The sequence below is a fragment of the Metopolophium dirhodum genome, chromosome 8 (assembly GCF_019925205.1).
Source record: "Metopolophium dirhodum isolate CAU chromosome 8, ASM1992520v1, whole genome shotgun sequence".
Lineage (NCBI taxonomy): Eukaryota > Metazoa > Arthropoda > Insecta > Hemiptera > Aphididae > Metopolophium > Metopolophium dirhodum.
The window spans coordinates 30005239-30021654 of NC_083567.1; the positions used below are offsets into that span (position 1 = coordinate 30005239).

The window sequence follows — 16416 nt, forward strand, 5'->3', positions numbered from 1 at the left end:
GCAAAAAATCAAAATAGCACTAAAGGCAAATTTAAATAACGTTTACAAACGTTCTATATAAGTTAATAACAGCTAGTAATATTATATGAAATAAAAATATTATAAGTATAATGTATGCGAAACGTTTTTGGAAAAATTATTTCCACCTACTGTCTTATACCTACTAAATACGATAACAGAAATATTAGATTATTAAAAGCAATACCAAACAATATAACAAAATATCCTTAGAAATATATAATAGCAAGTCTACACAGACGGTCAATGCTCAGAATCATTGTTCGTAGGTATGTAGTGATTATACAATTGTTTTTTTTTTTCATCGAATACATTGCCTGATTTAGTTATTTCGAGACATGAGACAAAATAGAACCTCACTATACCTATATTATTAATTATTAAAAATACGGATATTTTAATACCATAATTTCGATTACAAAAGTTCGTAACAATAATTCAAAGTTTTATTCGTCTTTTTTCAACATAATATTTAACACAACATACAGTTACGATATACATATTATATAGGTACATAGATGATATTATGATAATGCAATATCTGCACAATATTATATTAATTGATTCACACCTATACAATTTACATATTACATATACACTCAGAAATTCAGTAAATCTATGAAAATTAATACACATTATAATATTATAAAAACTTTATCCTTATTTATATTTTATACATAATAATAATAGTATTTAAATACATATTATTCTGTTCTCCAGTTTAGACATACCTATACAAATCGATGAAGAAAAAAAAACACGTACCTACCTACACAGATCGGTATAGACAAACATTTAAAAAATAATTAATCTTATAAATCGTAAAATTAATAATCACATGGTTTTCGTTTAAATTTAAAGGTTGGCAAGATATGTTTTCAACGTTTTTGATTTTCACACTAAGAAATTCCGTTCACTAATTTATCTTTCGGTTGTTCGATCGCTAATATACCAGTATCTTTTTCCTGAAAATTCAAAAAACCAAACAACGGAATACAATTAATACAATGTTTTCACAGACAATCCGGTCATGGGGACGCTATTACCTTTTGTCCTAGTGTTGAAATTTTCCATCCGCCTTCGCCGTCAAACTGCAATACGTGGGAATGGAATTTCCTGAAACGAAAACGACGAGTAAATCAATGGTTTTAATCGAGTTCTATAATATAATAATTATGTATAATCATGACGAAGCATATAGTTTGTTGCTCCTTACCATAGGGACGGCCTGTGGGTGATGGTGAGCAGTGTGATACCGGAGTCCTTGGCCGACTGGTACATGTCACTTTCGACGTCTATGCTCACAGCACTGGTGCACTCGTCCAACAGGGCAAAAGACGGTCTGAAAACGTAAGTAACGGTCACAATTTAGTATAATACAGTTGCGGTTTTTTACACGTCCCGTCCGAGAAGGGGTCATCGAACGGTCGAATTCCGAGAACTCGCACTGTGAAGCTCACTTGTGGTAAAAGATTCTGGCAAAGGCCATCCTCTGTTTCTCGCCACCGGACAGGACGTCCTTCCAGTCAGCAGTCGCGTCCCAGCCGCCTTCCCTCTGTACCAGATGGGACAGGTGAACTTGGGCCAGGCACGCCTCCAAGTCTTGTTCGGTAATGCCTTTGGTCAGCATGTCCGAAAGCGTATCTGGGTAAATTACTTGTTCTTTAAGGCTGCCAATTGTCATGTACGGCCTAAAAAAACGCACACGTTGAGTATGTATTCACCATTTCGTTGGTTAGGTATCAAAAAACTGTGCACTGCACAATGCACTAAAAACATATATAGTGTTACACGAAATATCGACTGGAAAGTATAACAATTGAACAATACACGATTAGTGATTTATATTATAAAAAAGGACGGTTTTTGTGAGAAGCTCGCTAAATGAGTCAAGTTGGGATTTTTTCGATGTACCTACATTAAATCGCGGGCCACATTGAATACAATGTTCACTATGTCGTAAGTATAAAATTGTAGCACCATGTGAGTTTTTTCAGGTATAATATAATATAATAGGGTAATTATATTACAAGGTAATATAATACGTTTGACAGTAACCGATAAGTCATGTCGTATTTAATTTTTTTAATTTTTTTAATTTTGAATATTAAATGAAATATGTTGTACACAATAACTTCATTCTCAGACGAATGAAATAATATTATGTTATAAATTTATATCCGAAAAGTAATAAGTCAGAATGCCAAAGGTCATAAGTTGTATAAAATAACTCAAGTCATAGGCCACTCAATGCCCATAGGTCATAGTATTGATTATAATAATATAATACATTATAATATAAACTGCAATGGTCATAGTGAGAAAAGGACTAACTTACAAGACGTATATATAATATGTAATAGAGTGATATGGAATGTTTTTGTTACAGTGTCATTTTAAAAATGTGGTTATAGGTATGTCGATATTAATATATAATTTTTTATTTTGCATATTTTTGCATGTATTGAATATATATATTGAAAATTTTAAGTATAAATACAATAAATTCATGTTATATAATATGTGGTATGGGGGGACAAGGTGGCCGAGCGGTCAACGCGACGGATTCGGCACAGCCGGTCCGAGTTCGATCCTGGGCGGCATTTTTCTCCGTGCAAGTCACGGTGTCCGGAGAACAAGTGCCGCCATCCCCCCACCCCGGGGCACGGCAGAAACCTACGGGTGCCCCATTAGAAATTCTGCCAAACACAACACACGTGTATCAACCTACCCAATATAAAACCTACAGTGCCCTCCCCACACCCAATGGCCTATGTTGCCGCGGGTTACCCAATAAAAAAAAAAAAAAAAAAAAAAAAAAAAAATATGTGGTATATTTAAACAAAAATAATGTAAAAAGTTTAGATTCTGTGTTATAATACGCTAGTTGGTTATTTAAATTTCATACTAGTGACTTTGTCTTTGACGAAAAAAAATTTAAAATCTATTAAAAATGCTAAGAATTTATTTAAGAGTGGGATTAACCAAAATTATTTAGTTTATATTGGTCGTCACATAAAAAGTTACTTACTTATGTTTTATTCTTTTAATTTACTATATAAATTCAGAAGACGTTTAGAGTAAGACTTTCACTTAATGTTAGTTTGAAAATTATTGGTAATTTAATTGTATATTTTATCCTTTTTTTTTGTACATGTATTTAGCATATTTTAACAAAATTAAATGCGTGTTTTGCTATTTTTTATTGGATATAAATCTAGGCACTAGTTACGAACCATTAAAAAAAATATTATAAAAACTATAGCTGTATTAAAACAATTTATCAACAAGAAGATTATAACGTGATTAAAAAAAGTTAAGAAGACAAACGTTTTTCGTGTCTCTTGCAAAGTAGTAGGTTGGTGCCTAGCTATATATTTTATGACTATTGGACCATTTCTCTTAAAAGTTAAAATCCGTCAATATCAATAACTATATCATATTGTATTGCATTATCAAATCATTAAACATACGCTACTGCCCGGACAGCAGTGGCTGATCCAGATGGGGGGAAAAGGGGGCATTTGCCCCTACCAATCACTGTAGTTTTCCTTTGTTTTACACTATGTTTAGCCAATTTTGTAACCAATTGTTGTGCTTTTTGTACTTTTGCCCCCCCCCCCAAAAAAAAAATTAAGCCCTGGATCCGCTATTAGTTCATTACATATTTAATTTTTTTTATCAACAGGTAGATGTATTAATTATATACCTTTGTGGTATGTAAAACATGCAACAGTTTGGCGGTCTGATTAGCGTGCCGGCGTAGACGGGCCACAGCCCACTTAGGACCCTGAACAGAGACGATTTACCGCATCCGTTGGGGCCGGTGATCAGCAGGTGTTCGCCGGGCTTCATTGTCATCGTCAGGCTGGACACGACTACGTCGCTGTTGGGCGTCACAATGGGCACGTCGTACAGCGATATGCTGCCGTCCGGACTGTTTTTCACGACGCCTGCGAACAATGCGCCAAAGTCAACAAATTATTGTTTACATTGTGCGTGTATGAGACGATAATATTATAACAATGACTCCCGCCGATGTTTTTTTTTATTATAATTTGGTCCGTATGTATTAAGACGCTGTGGCGTACCCGATACTCGTCACGGGAGGAGGAAGGGAAAATCCAATTTTCATAATTAAAAATCTTGATACTATATAGAGTCAATCAACTCCTGGTATTCTTTTTTTTTCATTACTATTAAATAATGTTCACTTTTTAATTTTATTTAAAGCTAATTTAACGATTTTATTGTTACCTTTGTATGATAGTAATGATGATGTTAAATTAACATATAGAAAAAACTGAAGCTCGAGATAGATTATTGCTTTCTGGGATGTTAATAAAAGGCAACCCTCTGCCACAGCGGTAACCATAAAATGTTGTTTCACTACACCACTCATAAACAATTTTAATATTACTTGTAATCTATATAATTGACTATACTCGTTCAATATTTAAAAATTATTTTTAAAATATTACAGTCTATATGATGGTTGAAATTTTAGAAAAAATGTTTTAATAAACTTTTATTATTTCAGATTTTTTATAAATATAAACTATCTAGATAGTTCTACACATAATATTAAAAATTAAAAACCGAACTATCTCGCAATCAGTCTTGTAAAGTACTTGAATAAAGGTATTCAAACACTTTTTAAGTACTCAATACGCTCACGGTTGTAAATGCTTAGGATATATTTATTTTTTTGGAGACGTTATAACTTATAAGTAATATATTTAAATATAATAGATTATAAGTACTTAGGACAAACGAATGGCTCATAATAATACGTATTTTCTCACACCGTATCGTACGCGATATACCAGCAATTAAATAGCCAATATATTTTTATTTAGTACGTGTGATGGATTTTTTATTCGGAAAAGTGTTTTTTTTTATTAATTATTATTGTTTATGTTGCGATTTTGAATACACCGAACACTAGAGCTGATACAACTGGTATTCTACCGATGACTCGTAATAATATATAATAGCGTCAAAAGTTTCTATCGCACAATCGACGGGCGGCCTGCAAACACACGATTTCTGCCTCGTGCGAAAGCGAGTTAAAACGTGTAATACGAGGGAAAAATAAATACCGTTACGGCGTCATCTCTCGTAAAACGGAACTAACTCTTCTTTCCGGGGCGTATTATATTGACTATACCTGTCCGAAACGAAAAACGATTGGATAGGTCTCTGCAGTACAATACTATTATTGTTACATTACAATTATTATTATTATTATTATTATTATTATTATTATTATTATTATTATTATTATTATTGTTATTCATCTGCTCTCATAATATTATGTGACAGACACGGCGCCGAAATATAGCGTAGTTTTACCTCTGATCACGAGTTGTCCGTCCTTGTTGTAGTGCAATTTCGGTAACATCTTGTGCACTTTTCCGTTGGCCAAACCGTTTCGGCGGTATTTACACTTGCTGACGTCGTTGAACACGTCGAGCATGGCGCCTACCCTGTACGTGTAACCGGCCAGCTCGACAATTTCCTATATAAGTAATAATGCAAAAGAGAAAATCTGTAAGTTGTTGCGTCATCGTATACGAGGCTCAGAGACTCGTAATAATGATATAGCAGTTGCATACATCTGTACGTCGTCTGATGTAGTAAAACGCATAAAGTGGAGGGGTACAAGATAATATAAATGTTTTTAAAGTGAAGTAAGTACCTACACAGAATTCAAAGATGACATAGTTTTGCATGTTTCTTTTTTTTTTTTGGCTCGGGGCCGTGAAAGGGTAGAATATATTATATAAAAATGATATGAATTTAAAAAAAAAATATGATATACTTAAATCTGCAGGTCTCGTATTTTAAACGATTGTTTTGAAAATGTTTGTGATGGCTTATATTTTAAAGTTTATTGTGCATATAATTCATTTTTGAGGGGAATATAATATATAGGCACTGATTATAACGTTTTGTTGTGCTACAAGTTCCAAACTACGCAGTATATCATCAATATTGTTCTGTATTCTATTTTTAAGACGTTCAACGATTTCAGTATAATATTTTTTTATATACGACGAACGAGTGAACGACAATATACTATTACGTACCTTATATGAAGTCATTAATCTCTCGACGGCATCGGCCCCGGAAGCCAGTAGATTTCTCGCCGTGGTCAGGTATTGAGTCCGCTCGCTCACTCCTCCGTCAGGAGAATCGTTGAGTTCTGAAAGTGACAAGCAGTGTGGTAAAGCGTGTGCCACCGACACAGCACTATTGATTATAAATACATATCATAGTACCTATTTATAATCAATGACAGTACTTATACAGTTATACGAATAGTGTTTTTAAAAGAAATCGATATTACACGATATAATATAAACTGCAGTGTATTAAAATTAGAGCATGACATAGATAATACAATATATTAAGACCCTGTTATTTTTACATAAATTCTAACCTAACCTACTCGAGTACTCAGTAAATCGTTTTTTTTTTTTGTTTTTTCATAGAATTTCATATTTTCATGGTTGCAGAGGTACAGCGTTTTTGCAAAAAAAAAAAAAAATGATAATAAATCAACTTTTCATAATAATGATTCTTTAGATATTTTACTTTTATAACCCTCTTATTCATACATGTATTCCTAAGCAGAATATTTTGATATGACAACTATAGGAAATTGGATTTATGTTTAAATTTTAAAAGCATTTACATATTTTTAGGCAAGCGGATTTGAGTGTCTGCAACATGCAAGGTTATATCGCGTAACTAAATTTTACTGCTCAATTAATTTAAATTTTAAATACTCTAAATAATGTTAAATCATAGTACAAATTAGAATTTTTTAAATACTTTTAATTTATTTCTACTATACAAACATTGGCCATCGACTGATGAAATGGATGTTTTACGCAAAATATACACATTTTTTGTGGTCATCTGCCACCTCGGTAAAATGTTTAAATAACTTTAAAATAATTCTGCGTGGGATATTGTATAATAGATAATTACACGAAAAAGTGTTCTTTCAACAACTTCAAAAAAAGGCAGTAAAATATTAGTATCATTATAGTTCGTATTTCTGCACAGACTCCGAACCCCTGACCTTAATGGACTGCTCGTTAACTTAGATACTTTTGGACTAGAGTTTTTTCAGGTGATTTTTTTTTGCAGTTTAGTACATCATAATATTATATACAATTTCGGCAAGTGCCGATTTTTATTGTAAGCCATGGTACGTATCCCAGACAGCAAATGTTTGACTAACAATATTATTATAACATTAAAATAATATTATTCGTGATTATAATATTATCATTTCAAAATGCTGTCGGGTAGGTATTTTATGACATTGAGGATTTCAGTGCGTAACCGCTACCCTGGTACACGTTACCTGCTATTCTTGAGCTAGTTATGATCGGTAACGACACGACGACCATTCCGGTTCCGCTCCATACGTATTTCATGAGGAACTGTTCTAGGACCACGTACCACAGTCTTTGCGAGAATATCGCGTTCATGTGTCGGACCAACGACTGATAGGCGTTTTGCAAATGTATCATTTCCACCTGTACAGAAAATAAAAACGATGAGTGTGTTAAAGACGAAAGCCAATATTACCTTTTGAAAAAATTAATTTATATAATATAATCACTAAAATTATAACTATATGCAGACAAAAGAAACAACAATAATAATTTATAAAGCATACATTTTTCTTGGTGGCGGCCATCGATATTCACTACCAAAATAATACAAGATGTTAAAAAAATCAGATTTTGTGCATAATGCAGACTGTAGAGCATAATTTATTCTGTTACAATGGATAGTATCATTCTTGAGGAAGTCAGATGAACAGGTTGGGTAGTAAATGGTTTTCAATAATTGTCAGTAGTTAATTCTTTACCGATAATTCTTCTTCACAGTTCTAAATGTTGATGTTCACATACGAAAATATATGATTTTGTTATTTTCAAGATTATAACTTTGGAACTTGAAATGTATTATGGATATCAAACTATTCGTTCTGTTTTTATTTGAAAAACAATTTTTCCTAGCTCGTTTAAAGGGAAAAATCCAATTACATACAAACTTTTAAGTATCATTTATAAGAAAACGTAATAAACAACAATCAATAAATTATCCATATATAACGCTTATAGATAAAACAACACCGTCAACTAAATAGTTGCACAATGTAAATAGTAAACATCAATACCAGTTATACCTACGTAATTTTATAAAGTATAGTAGTTCAACTTCAATATAGTAAAAACTTTAAAAAACTCCATTGGCGAAAATAAAGTTCAACAAATTTCGTATTGCTCTAACAGTGTCCGACAAAACAACATCAAGTTTTCTTACTCCGGAAAAAGTTTGGCAACATAAAATTGTGCAGTTGGTAGCACAATTGTTAAGTTTAAACTTAACAAAGCTCTACCCAAGTACCGGTGGATAGAAGATATGTCCAACAAAATATCGGTGCGTGTTCCAACGTGTCCAACAAAACGTAATGTTGTGCTGTTTGAGTACCTATAAAGTTTGCAGCACTCAAGTCAAAATATAGCTCTCCCGATGAAAATAAAGTCCAAGAAAGTCTGGAAATTATGCAACACTATCGGACAAATTTGTTGGATATATTCCGTATGTTTCTGTTGGGGTTGTGTTGCTAACTATTTATGAGGGTCTTATACTCTTTTACCTATATCGGCTTTGCCTTAAGGTAAATTAAGTGTAATTAGGTATATACCTAAGTTGACGAACTGAATAATAATTGTTGACGTCCGGAGTTGAGGTAAAGAGCGATTTAACTCGCACACAATAATGTTATTGGCGGGTGTTTATCCGCGTTTAAAAATAATATACGCACTGTACACGGCGACCTTAACCCAAATGACAGTCGGGATATTATAACCGCCGTCAAAAACTCGTTTGTTCCATGGGTATATTATATATTTTGTCGCGTTAATAATGGCACTATACGCGCGTAAACGCCGAACCAATTACTGTAGGTAATATCTATAATAATAACATAAAAACCTTCCCCCAAGTGCCTATTTAGTGCGAGATCGGTTGGGGTTCGATAACCCTCGTCGGATTATCATACGGCACTATGTGTTGCACAGCCGTCACTCGTCCTGTGTCAAGGCTATCCACTGCAGAACGATATAATATAATGTTACGCCGTTTAATTAATAAGACCGATCGTAAGCATATAGGTATAATATGTGAGTTGTACATACGCGACAATATTGTGCTATAGCTATCGACACACTCGTTTTATTACTATATCATTATATAGGTATTACAGCACATCACGCATAATATGTGTATAAACACATATATTATGAGTAGGTAGGTACTCTGCAGTCGTGCGAAAAAAAAAACAAACTCTTTTTTGCAATCAGAATATCTATTCGAATAAAAAAAAAAACAGCGCAAAAACTTTCGAATACATCATTGTTTTAAACGTCAAGGTTTTTGAAATGTGGGTGTTTTAAGTATGAAAAGCAAATTTTTTGAGGATGGTTTATTTTCACACGCAAACTTTTTTGATGTCACGAGTTTCAATTTTGTCCGTGTTCAGATTTAAAGTAGGTATACCTATCTACCTAGGTTTCCAAAGAATAAGAAAAAAACTGTAAACTGCATAAAAAAAAATTGGACTTAAAACACTTATTTCTTACGTTTAAGTCGAAATTGTATTCAACTACGCTGTACCAAATACATTAATATCATTCTAGTACTATTACACGCTGTTTGTAATAATTACGGAATGTATTTTTGTTTTTTACCTTGTGACCACCGTAGAATGCGATCTCTTCGGCGTTCGTGATGACCCTGGAATGGATGTGACGGAGGTAGGCTTTTCTGTCTGCCTCCACGGCGACTAAGGAACCGAATTTCGGCGACAGCATTCGCAGGATCTGTCCGGTGATACTGATGACGACGATGGCCAATAAGGGTCCTGAAACGACAGAACGAAAACAACACGTTCGATTAACACATTCAATTTAATATGTGACATGTGTGTATATTACACGATGATATTTTACAGTATAGTGGCGAAGTATCCAAAGGGTGAAACAGGTCATTCAACTCTTAACAGGGCTTGCCATGTTGGGCCAAACATGTGTACATCACAAAGCCTATTAAACGCGATCCCGAAAATGGCAAACTTTTTTCTAAACATATATTTTAATTACCTATAATGTGTGTTAGAAGTACCTATCAAAAATTAATTGAATACATTTTAACAAGCAAACGTGATCGACTTTTTAATAATCACGGTTTCGAGCCAGGTCGCACTATCGCATTAGATTTCCACCGACGACTTTTGAATCGCGTTTTGGTGGTTCTTTTTCAACCAAAGTTCGAACGCGGTTATTAAAGTTGGACGTTAAAATGCGCGCCGAGACAATGGTATTGGGATGTACACAATATAATATTATTATCGTTGACAGTGTACGCTACTGTATACGTTAACTACGTACGTTAATAATATAATACAATAATAATAATAGGTACACTGTTATTACCATAATCTATCCGTGCCGGAAATGCGTAAAGTTTTCATTTTTATTCGACTAGCTGCAGCTGCAGCAGACCAGCGGACATGCCTCGTCATAATAATAACACGACGTTATAAACGGTTGGTAAGTATAAGTACGTAAGCAAAACGCTTTCGTGGAGGTAAAGTGCCCGACTGCTCGAATCCTTTATCATAATATATAATATATCTATAGCACGAGATGATCCCACGACCTGCGCCGTGTCTCGAAACTTTCTCTTTCCTTGGACACACGCATGGACAATTTTCTGTGGTAAGGTTTCGTTATTGAACTCACGTGTACCTATATATGTTTTAGAAACCTACGAGTCGTTAGATTTATTTAGTTCGTTAATTTTGTTTTTATTCTGCATAAAAGTACGTGATATTGTTGTACCTACAGAGTAAACAACACATACCGCGGTCGATACCACGACGCGGACAGAAACCATGAGGAGAGTCGCCGACTTACTTATATAATAGGTAACCGTATACCTACGTATACCTCCGGGTGTAAGCGATAACACGAAAACAACATAATTATTATAAAAATAGTGAGACATAAGTATAATATTATACATTTATAATTTTTCAAAAATGTTGTTTTTATTTCAAACTATCTAAAGAATAATGTCCAAAAAATGTGACGCTTTTTGAGAAATTGAGTTTATACCTACATAAAAAAGTTAAGCTGTTTATTTTGTATATGCATATACAGCTTTTTAGTTTCACGACGACCATTTGAATAGCTGCTAAGCACATTATCGTTGACCGACACTGAAATAATATTGTGATTCGTTATGTGCGTGATAATAATATTATTACTTTCGGATGTGAATAATATATAAATAAGTATCGTTGTAATAAGTCTAACTGAGTTTTGAAATAGAGGCGATACATGATATACTCCTATTCAGTACACCTATATAATTTATTATAAATAATTTTTATAAAATAAAGAGTTGTGAAATATATATATTGTAATACAACAATTTAATGGTATTGCTTATGGTACAATGTCGTGAAAAGTTCAAATAAAATCTTGACGTTTGTAAATTCTCATAATCGTGTGTACAATATAATATAATAATTAATAATAGTCAAAACTATACATTTATCAACACCATCTCTACACGCGCATCCATTAAGGGGATTCGATACCGTGATTTTCTGTTTTTGTCTAACACAAGCGCGACATAGTATTTTAGTCGTGTTTTTTGCCAAACATTTCAATTGATCTATTGAAGCGATAAGATTTCTGAAAACATATCTGAATTTGTCGTAAAGTCTACTTGAAATCGACTTTTTTTTGATTTTTTGATTTTAACTTCTCCAAAAATTGAAATACCAGAATTTTTAAATACTCTATTTGAATATGACATTTTTAAGAATTTGGGGGATAATATTAAAAATGTGGGAAAGTCGATTTCAAGTAGACTTGACGACAAATTCAAATCTGTTTTCAGAATTCTTACCGCTTCATCAAATCAATTGGTATTGTTTGGCAAAAAACACGTCTAAAATTCTATGTCGCGCGTGTGTTAGACAAATACAGAAAACCACGGTATCGAATCCCCTTAAATACTTGTGCCAATACAGTTCGAATGTCGATGTGTTAAGGAAATAATAAAACAAAATAATAACAGCTTTATAGTACGTATATATGTGTAAATTGTAAGTCATTAATTTGAAAAGAACATTTAAATATATTTTGATGTGTTTAATAACTTGAACCTATAGAAACCTAAGATGAGAAATCCATTTAAATTTTAATAACATTGGCATACATTTTTTAAAAGTATTAAAGTCTGTTTTCTTCCTGGATTTTCCAATTTAATTTAAATTTCTAATTTATTTAAAAAGAAAACCAGACCATACTCGTATATAATTATGGTTAAAACTTAAAAATTTCAAATATTTAATGTTATATACTATGAGAATTATTAACTACTTGTATTCATGAGGATAAAAACCTACAATTTAATATTCTAATCTAGTAAGACTGGACAATTGAAACTGTTTATTATTATTATATTTGTTCTCATAAATAGGTATATTAACTGTAGAATGTTAAACAAAAACATTATTATAATGTACATTGTACACCTTGACCTTCGTAATTTTATGTTTTCGATTAACAAAAAAAGTCATAATAATACATATTCATTACATTTTGGGAAACCAAAATTTTGAATATAAAATTACATTTTGTAATTGAAAAAAAAAGTACCTAGTAAAATTTCTAAAAATAAATAAAATAATAAAATATTGGTAAAAACAATCAAGCGACCGAAGCAGATATTTTCAATGACATTATAAACAATTATTTCAAATACAAGGCATCACGGCAATCATACTCCATAAGCCATTATAATTAATCGTTTTTGTTTTAATGGACTTAAAAAACATTATCAAGTAATCGGACGAGAACGTTGAGATAATTATATTTTTTTTACTTATTAATGGTATGATAAAATTTTGATTATACCTGCGCATAATATGATACTGTAAACTGCAGATTAATCTTATCACGTAATATTATAGAGTTTCTGGCAAAATTTTATCGCCTCACAGACCACAGCTCATATCGATCAAATGTTTCAAAGTATATAAAAAAAAAAATAAAAATACTGGATTTACATACACGTAGTTTACATGAAGATATTTCCATACAATATTATAATATACTAGAGGAGTACTGCAGTGTTATAATTTAGTACTACACTTTTACATGATAATATTATCAATGAAAACAGGGAATTAAATAATTTAGACGACAAATCTACGTCTTGGCAATCGTTTCCATTGTTATGCGTAATCTTTCCATATCATTATTCGCTCTCGCTCTACGATATTTTGTATTATTAATAAATTATTATATTATCATAAGGCACACGGTGAACGTCATCGATACAATATGTGATACAGCTCGAAGTTCGTTCATGTACTTTATGTCTTAATAATTGCGATTTACGAGTGCACCGGGTACCAGTAAAGCGTGTTTCCAAGCACAATGGAATATAAGTATAATATATTTTATATGATTTTAATTTTTACCAAGCCATCTCCTCCTATAGCTCTGCGGGTTAGGTTAGGTCCACGGAGGTCTAAATATGTTTGTTTATTGTTTCTATATATACCTATATGTCCCATATATTCGTTCTAAAAGCTCTTTGTTCGAGGTATATTGTTTGAATTTTAATATATGTACAATGTACATATTTTAAGTCGTATATTAAATTGTGATTACAATGTTTTTTTTATCGTTTTATTTTTAAAGTGACCATGGAAATATTTGACTCTAAAATGTTGTGATCAGATTTTTTAGGACGTCATTATTTATTATTATTCTACGAGTACTGGCTATAAGTTATATATATCACTCAATTTACCTTATATCATTATGATACTATTTCATTACTAATGCCATAAAGAAGGGACTTGTTTCTTATAATTTAATATATTTTCATTTTTACAGGCTGAGATATATGTGTAAATCACAAGAGTTAGCAGCAAACATCCTGCGACCTGCATAATATACTACCCTATTTTATTTTAGATTCTGAGCGGAGCGAGGAAACTATAGTGGTTTTACATTGGTGTTTATTTTTCTTATTTTTTTTTTCTTACCTGTATACAAAATATCTACCAGAAGGAGTGCTTCGATTTTAACATATATATAGTACCTTATCTTTTAGAAAATTGAATCAAGAAAGTAAGTAGTCATTTTTCGATTTTCTCAATAGTTATTAATGTTACGGGAAAAACTACCGACAAATTACGAAAAACCGCTAAAAATGGGATTTTAATTTCTAACGCTTTGTTTATCACCATAGCAACGGATAAAAAATTATAATGTTATAATATTAATTCAACTTAAAGGCTATAATAAATAATAACAATATAAAAATCCAGTCTCCACTCAGAATCGTTTTCCTTATACAATGATATTATATTATTGAATTCAAGTTTAATACAATCCATTATACATCGACCCACTTGTAACCTACTGTACAGCAGAACGGCATCCACTTACCCGCTCTTTTATTATAATAGCTTTTAATATATAGTTTATATATAAATATAACATGTATACATTACACCATCTCTAGATGATTATTTAAATGTTCAATATTTGTGTATATGATGACATTGCCATTCATGCGTGGATGCCCATCCCAGATCTTCGATCCATCCCTGCTGCAGTTAATCCATCTCTAAACTTTTGAATTTCAAATCGCAACTTAAATATATATTTTTAATTTCATAGTATGGTGCAAAAAACTTTCTTTTTTTTTGAAGTTGATGTACACAATATTTTTTAATTATTTTGAACTAATACTTTTGAAGCATTTATGGTTTAGAATAAAACGATCTGCGAGCTCTTTGGAAATTGTTCTAGATGTTTGAGCATCTATAATTGTATAAGCGGTTGGAACCTTCTCCCTCGTAAAAAATGTCATCGCTATATTATATTATAAAAACAACAACTATAAGACGTATATAACCATATAATTGTGCAGGTTCATGGCGGACACAGCGTATGTTGTTATTAATTTATTATTATATGGATCATCGCTTGCGGTCTCTGCCGTCAATGTACGAAATCGAATTTTTACGATCATTTCTACGTCACGAACAATATATGCATGTCCCGATATAACAAGGACCTTTTTTCAAGGATCTCCGGTGGAAAAAACCGATTATGCAGTTACAATTCCCGTTTAATACATAGGTTTATATACCTACACATAGACGGACGACGACGACGATACCTAATTATTATATATTATAAGTAGTAGGTACATAATATTATTATATTTTTATACCGATGATGATTAGGTATTACAATTTTGCTGTAAAGATACGTCCGACGACGGTGATTGGTCCAACAGTACCTATAGTACCTACCACATCATATTAATAATATACCACCTCGGATCTATTATTTTCGGAAGGTAAGTAAGTAGAAAAAATAAATAAATACCGGGTAAGAATCACGAGAAACCCGATCGGTTTTTATATTTATTATACGATCAGATTATTTATTCATTCCGTTTTAAATGTGTAATCCCTGAAACAGTAGGTCAAGGTGATTTTGTGCACTGTACGGCGACAACATTATACTGGTTATTCCAGTAATACTCTGTTCCTAACGAGAAAATATATATAGATGTATCATATATGTATCGTATATAATATGCTAAGTAACTTTAATACTTTAATAATATTAATCATAATAAATAGTCTCTGTTCGGTTCTTTGTGTATGAAATTATGCATATTATTCGACCAACGAACAAAACATTTCCAGAATTTTATGAGCTATTATGACGTATGTACATTCGAACTGGTTTATTTTCCACAGAAATAATATAATATTATGCGTTGTGTTTATTCATCATCTAATCCTAGTGCGAAGGGGTTCCAAGAATACACTAAATAAACGAGCTATATATATTAAAACGCATACTGTAGCTATAACGAAATCTAACTGACGATGTTGTCATCTTGAGACATAATACTACATAGGAAATACCTAAGACGGCGTGGTGAAAACTGATTTTTTGACCAAATTCGGTGGGTAGGAGTCGGGGTTGGATGCGTGAGACTGTACAGTAATATTGTAATTAATACTACCTACTACACAAAAATTCATTCGACTATATTAGACATTAATGACGGTGCAATCTATAAAAAGTGTAGATTACAGTGTACTACTACCCATATGATCCACTGTAGTCTGTAGTATATTTATGCTAGCTAGTGCAATACTATACTTGATCAACATACTTTCTTAACACGAAATTTTAAATCAAAACAATGAATTCAATTTTGAAACTTTTATTTCACGTTGCTTTC

General features: G+C 32.1%; 1 protein-coding gene across 1 annotated transcript in view; it reads right to left on the bottom strand.

Annotated features, from left to right (window-relative positions):
* Window positions 1-442: 442 nt before the first annotated feature.
* Window positions 443-16416, bottom strand: part of LOC132950286 (ATP-binding cassette sub-family D member 1) — a 61289-nt gene continuing 45315 nt past the window's right edge. The window contains exons 3-11 of the mRNA XM_061021647.1: window positions 9801-9973; window positions 7400-7574; window positions 6111-6226; window positions 5374-5539; window positions 3728-3971; window positions 1479-1709; window positions 1235-1360; window positions 1065-1134; window positions 443-983 (exon numbers count right to left, since the gene is read on the bottom strand). Of these exons, the coding sequence (XP_060877630.1) occupies window positions 918-983; window positions 1065-1134; window positions 1235-1360; window positions 1479-1709; window positions 3728-3971; window positions 5374-5539; window positions 6111-6226; window positions 7400-7574; window positions 9801-9973 (1367 nt within the window). The 3' untranslated portion in view covers window positions 443-917. The remainder of the gene's footprint in view (window positions 984-1064; window positions 1135-1234; window positions 1361-1478; window positions 1710-3727; window positions 3972-5373; window positions 5540-6110; window positions 6227-7399; window positions 7575-9800; window positions 9974-16416) is intronic.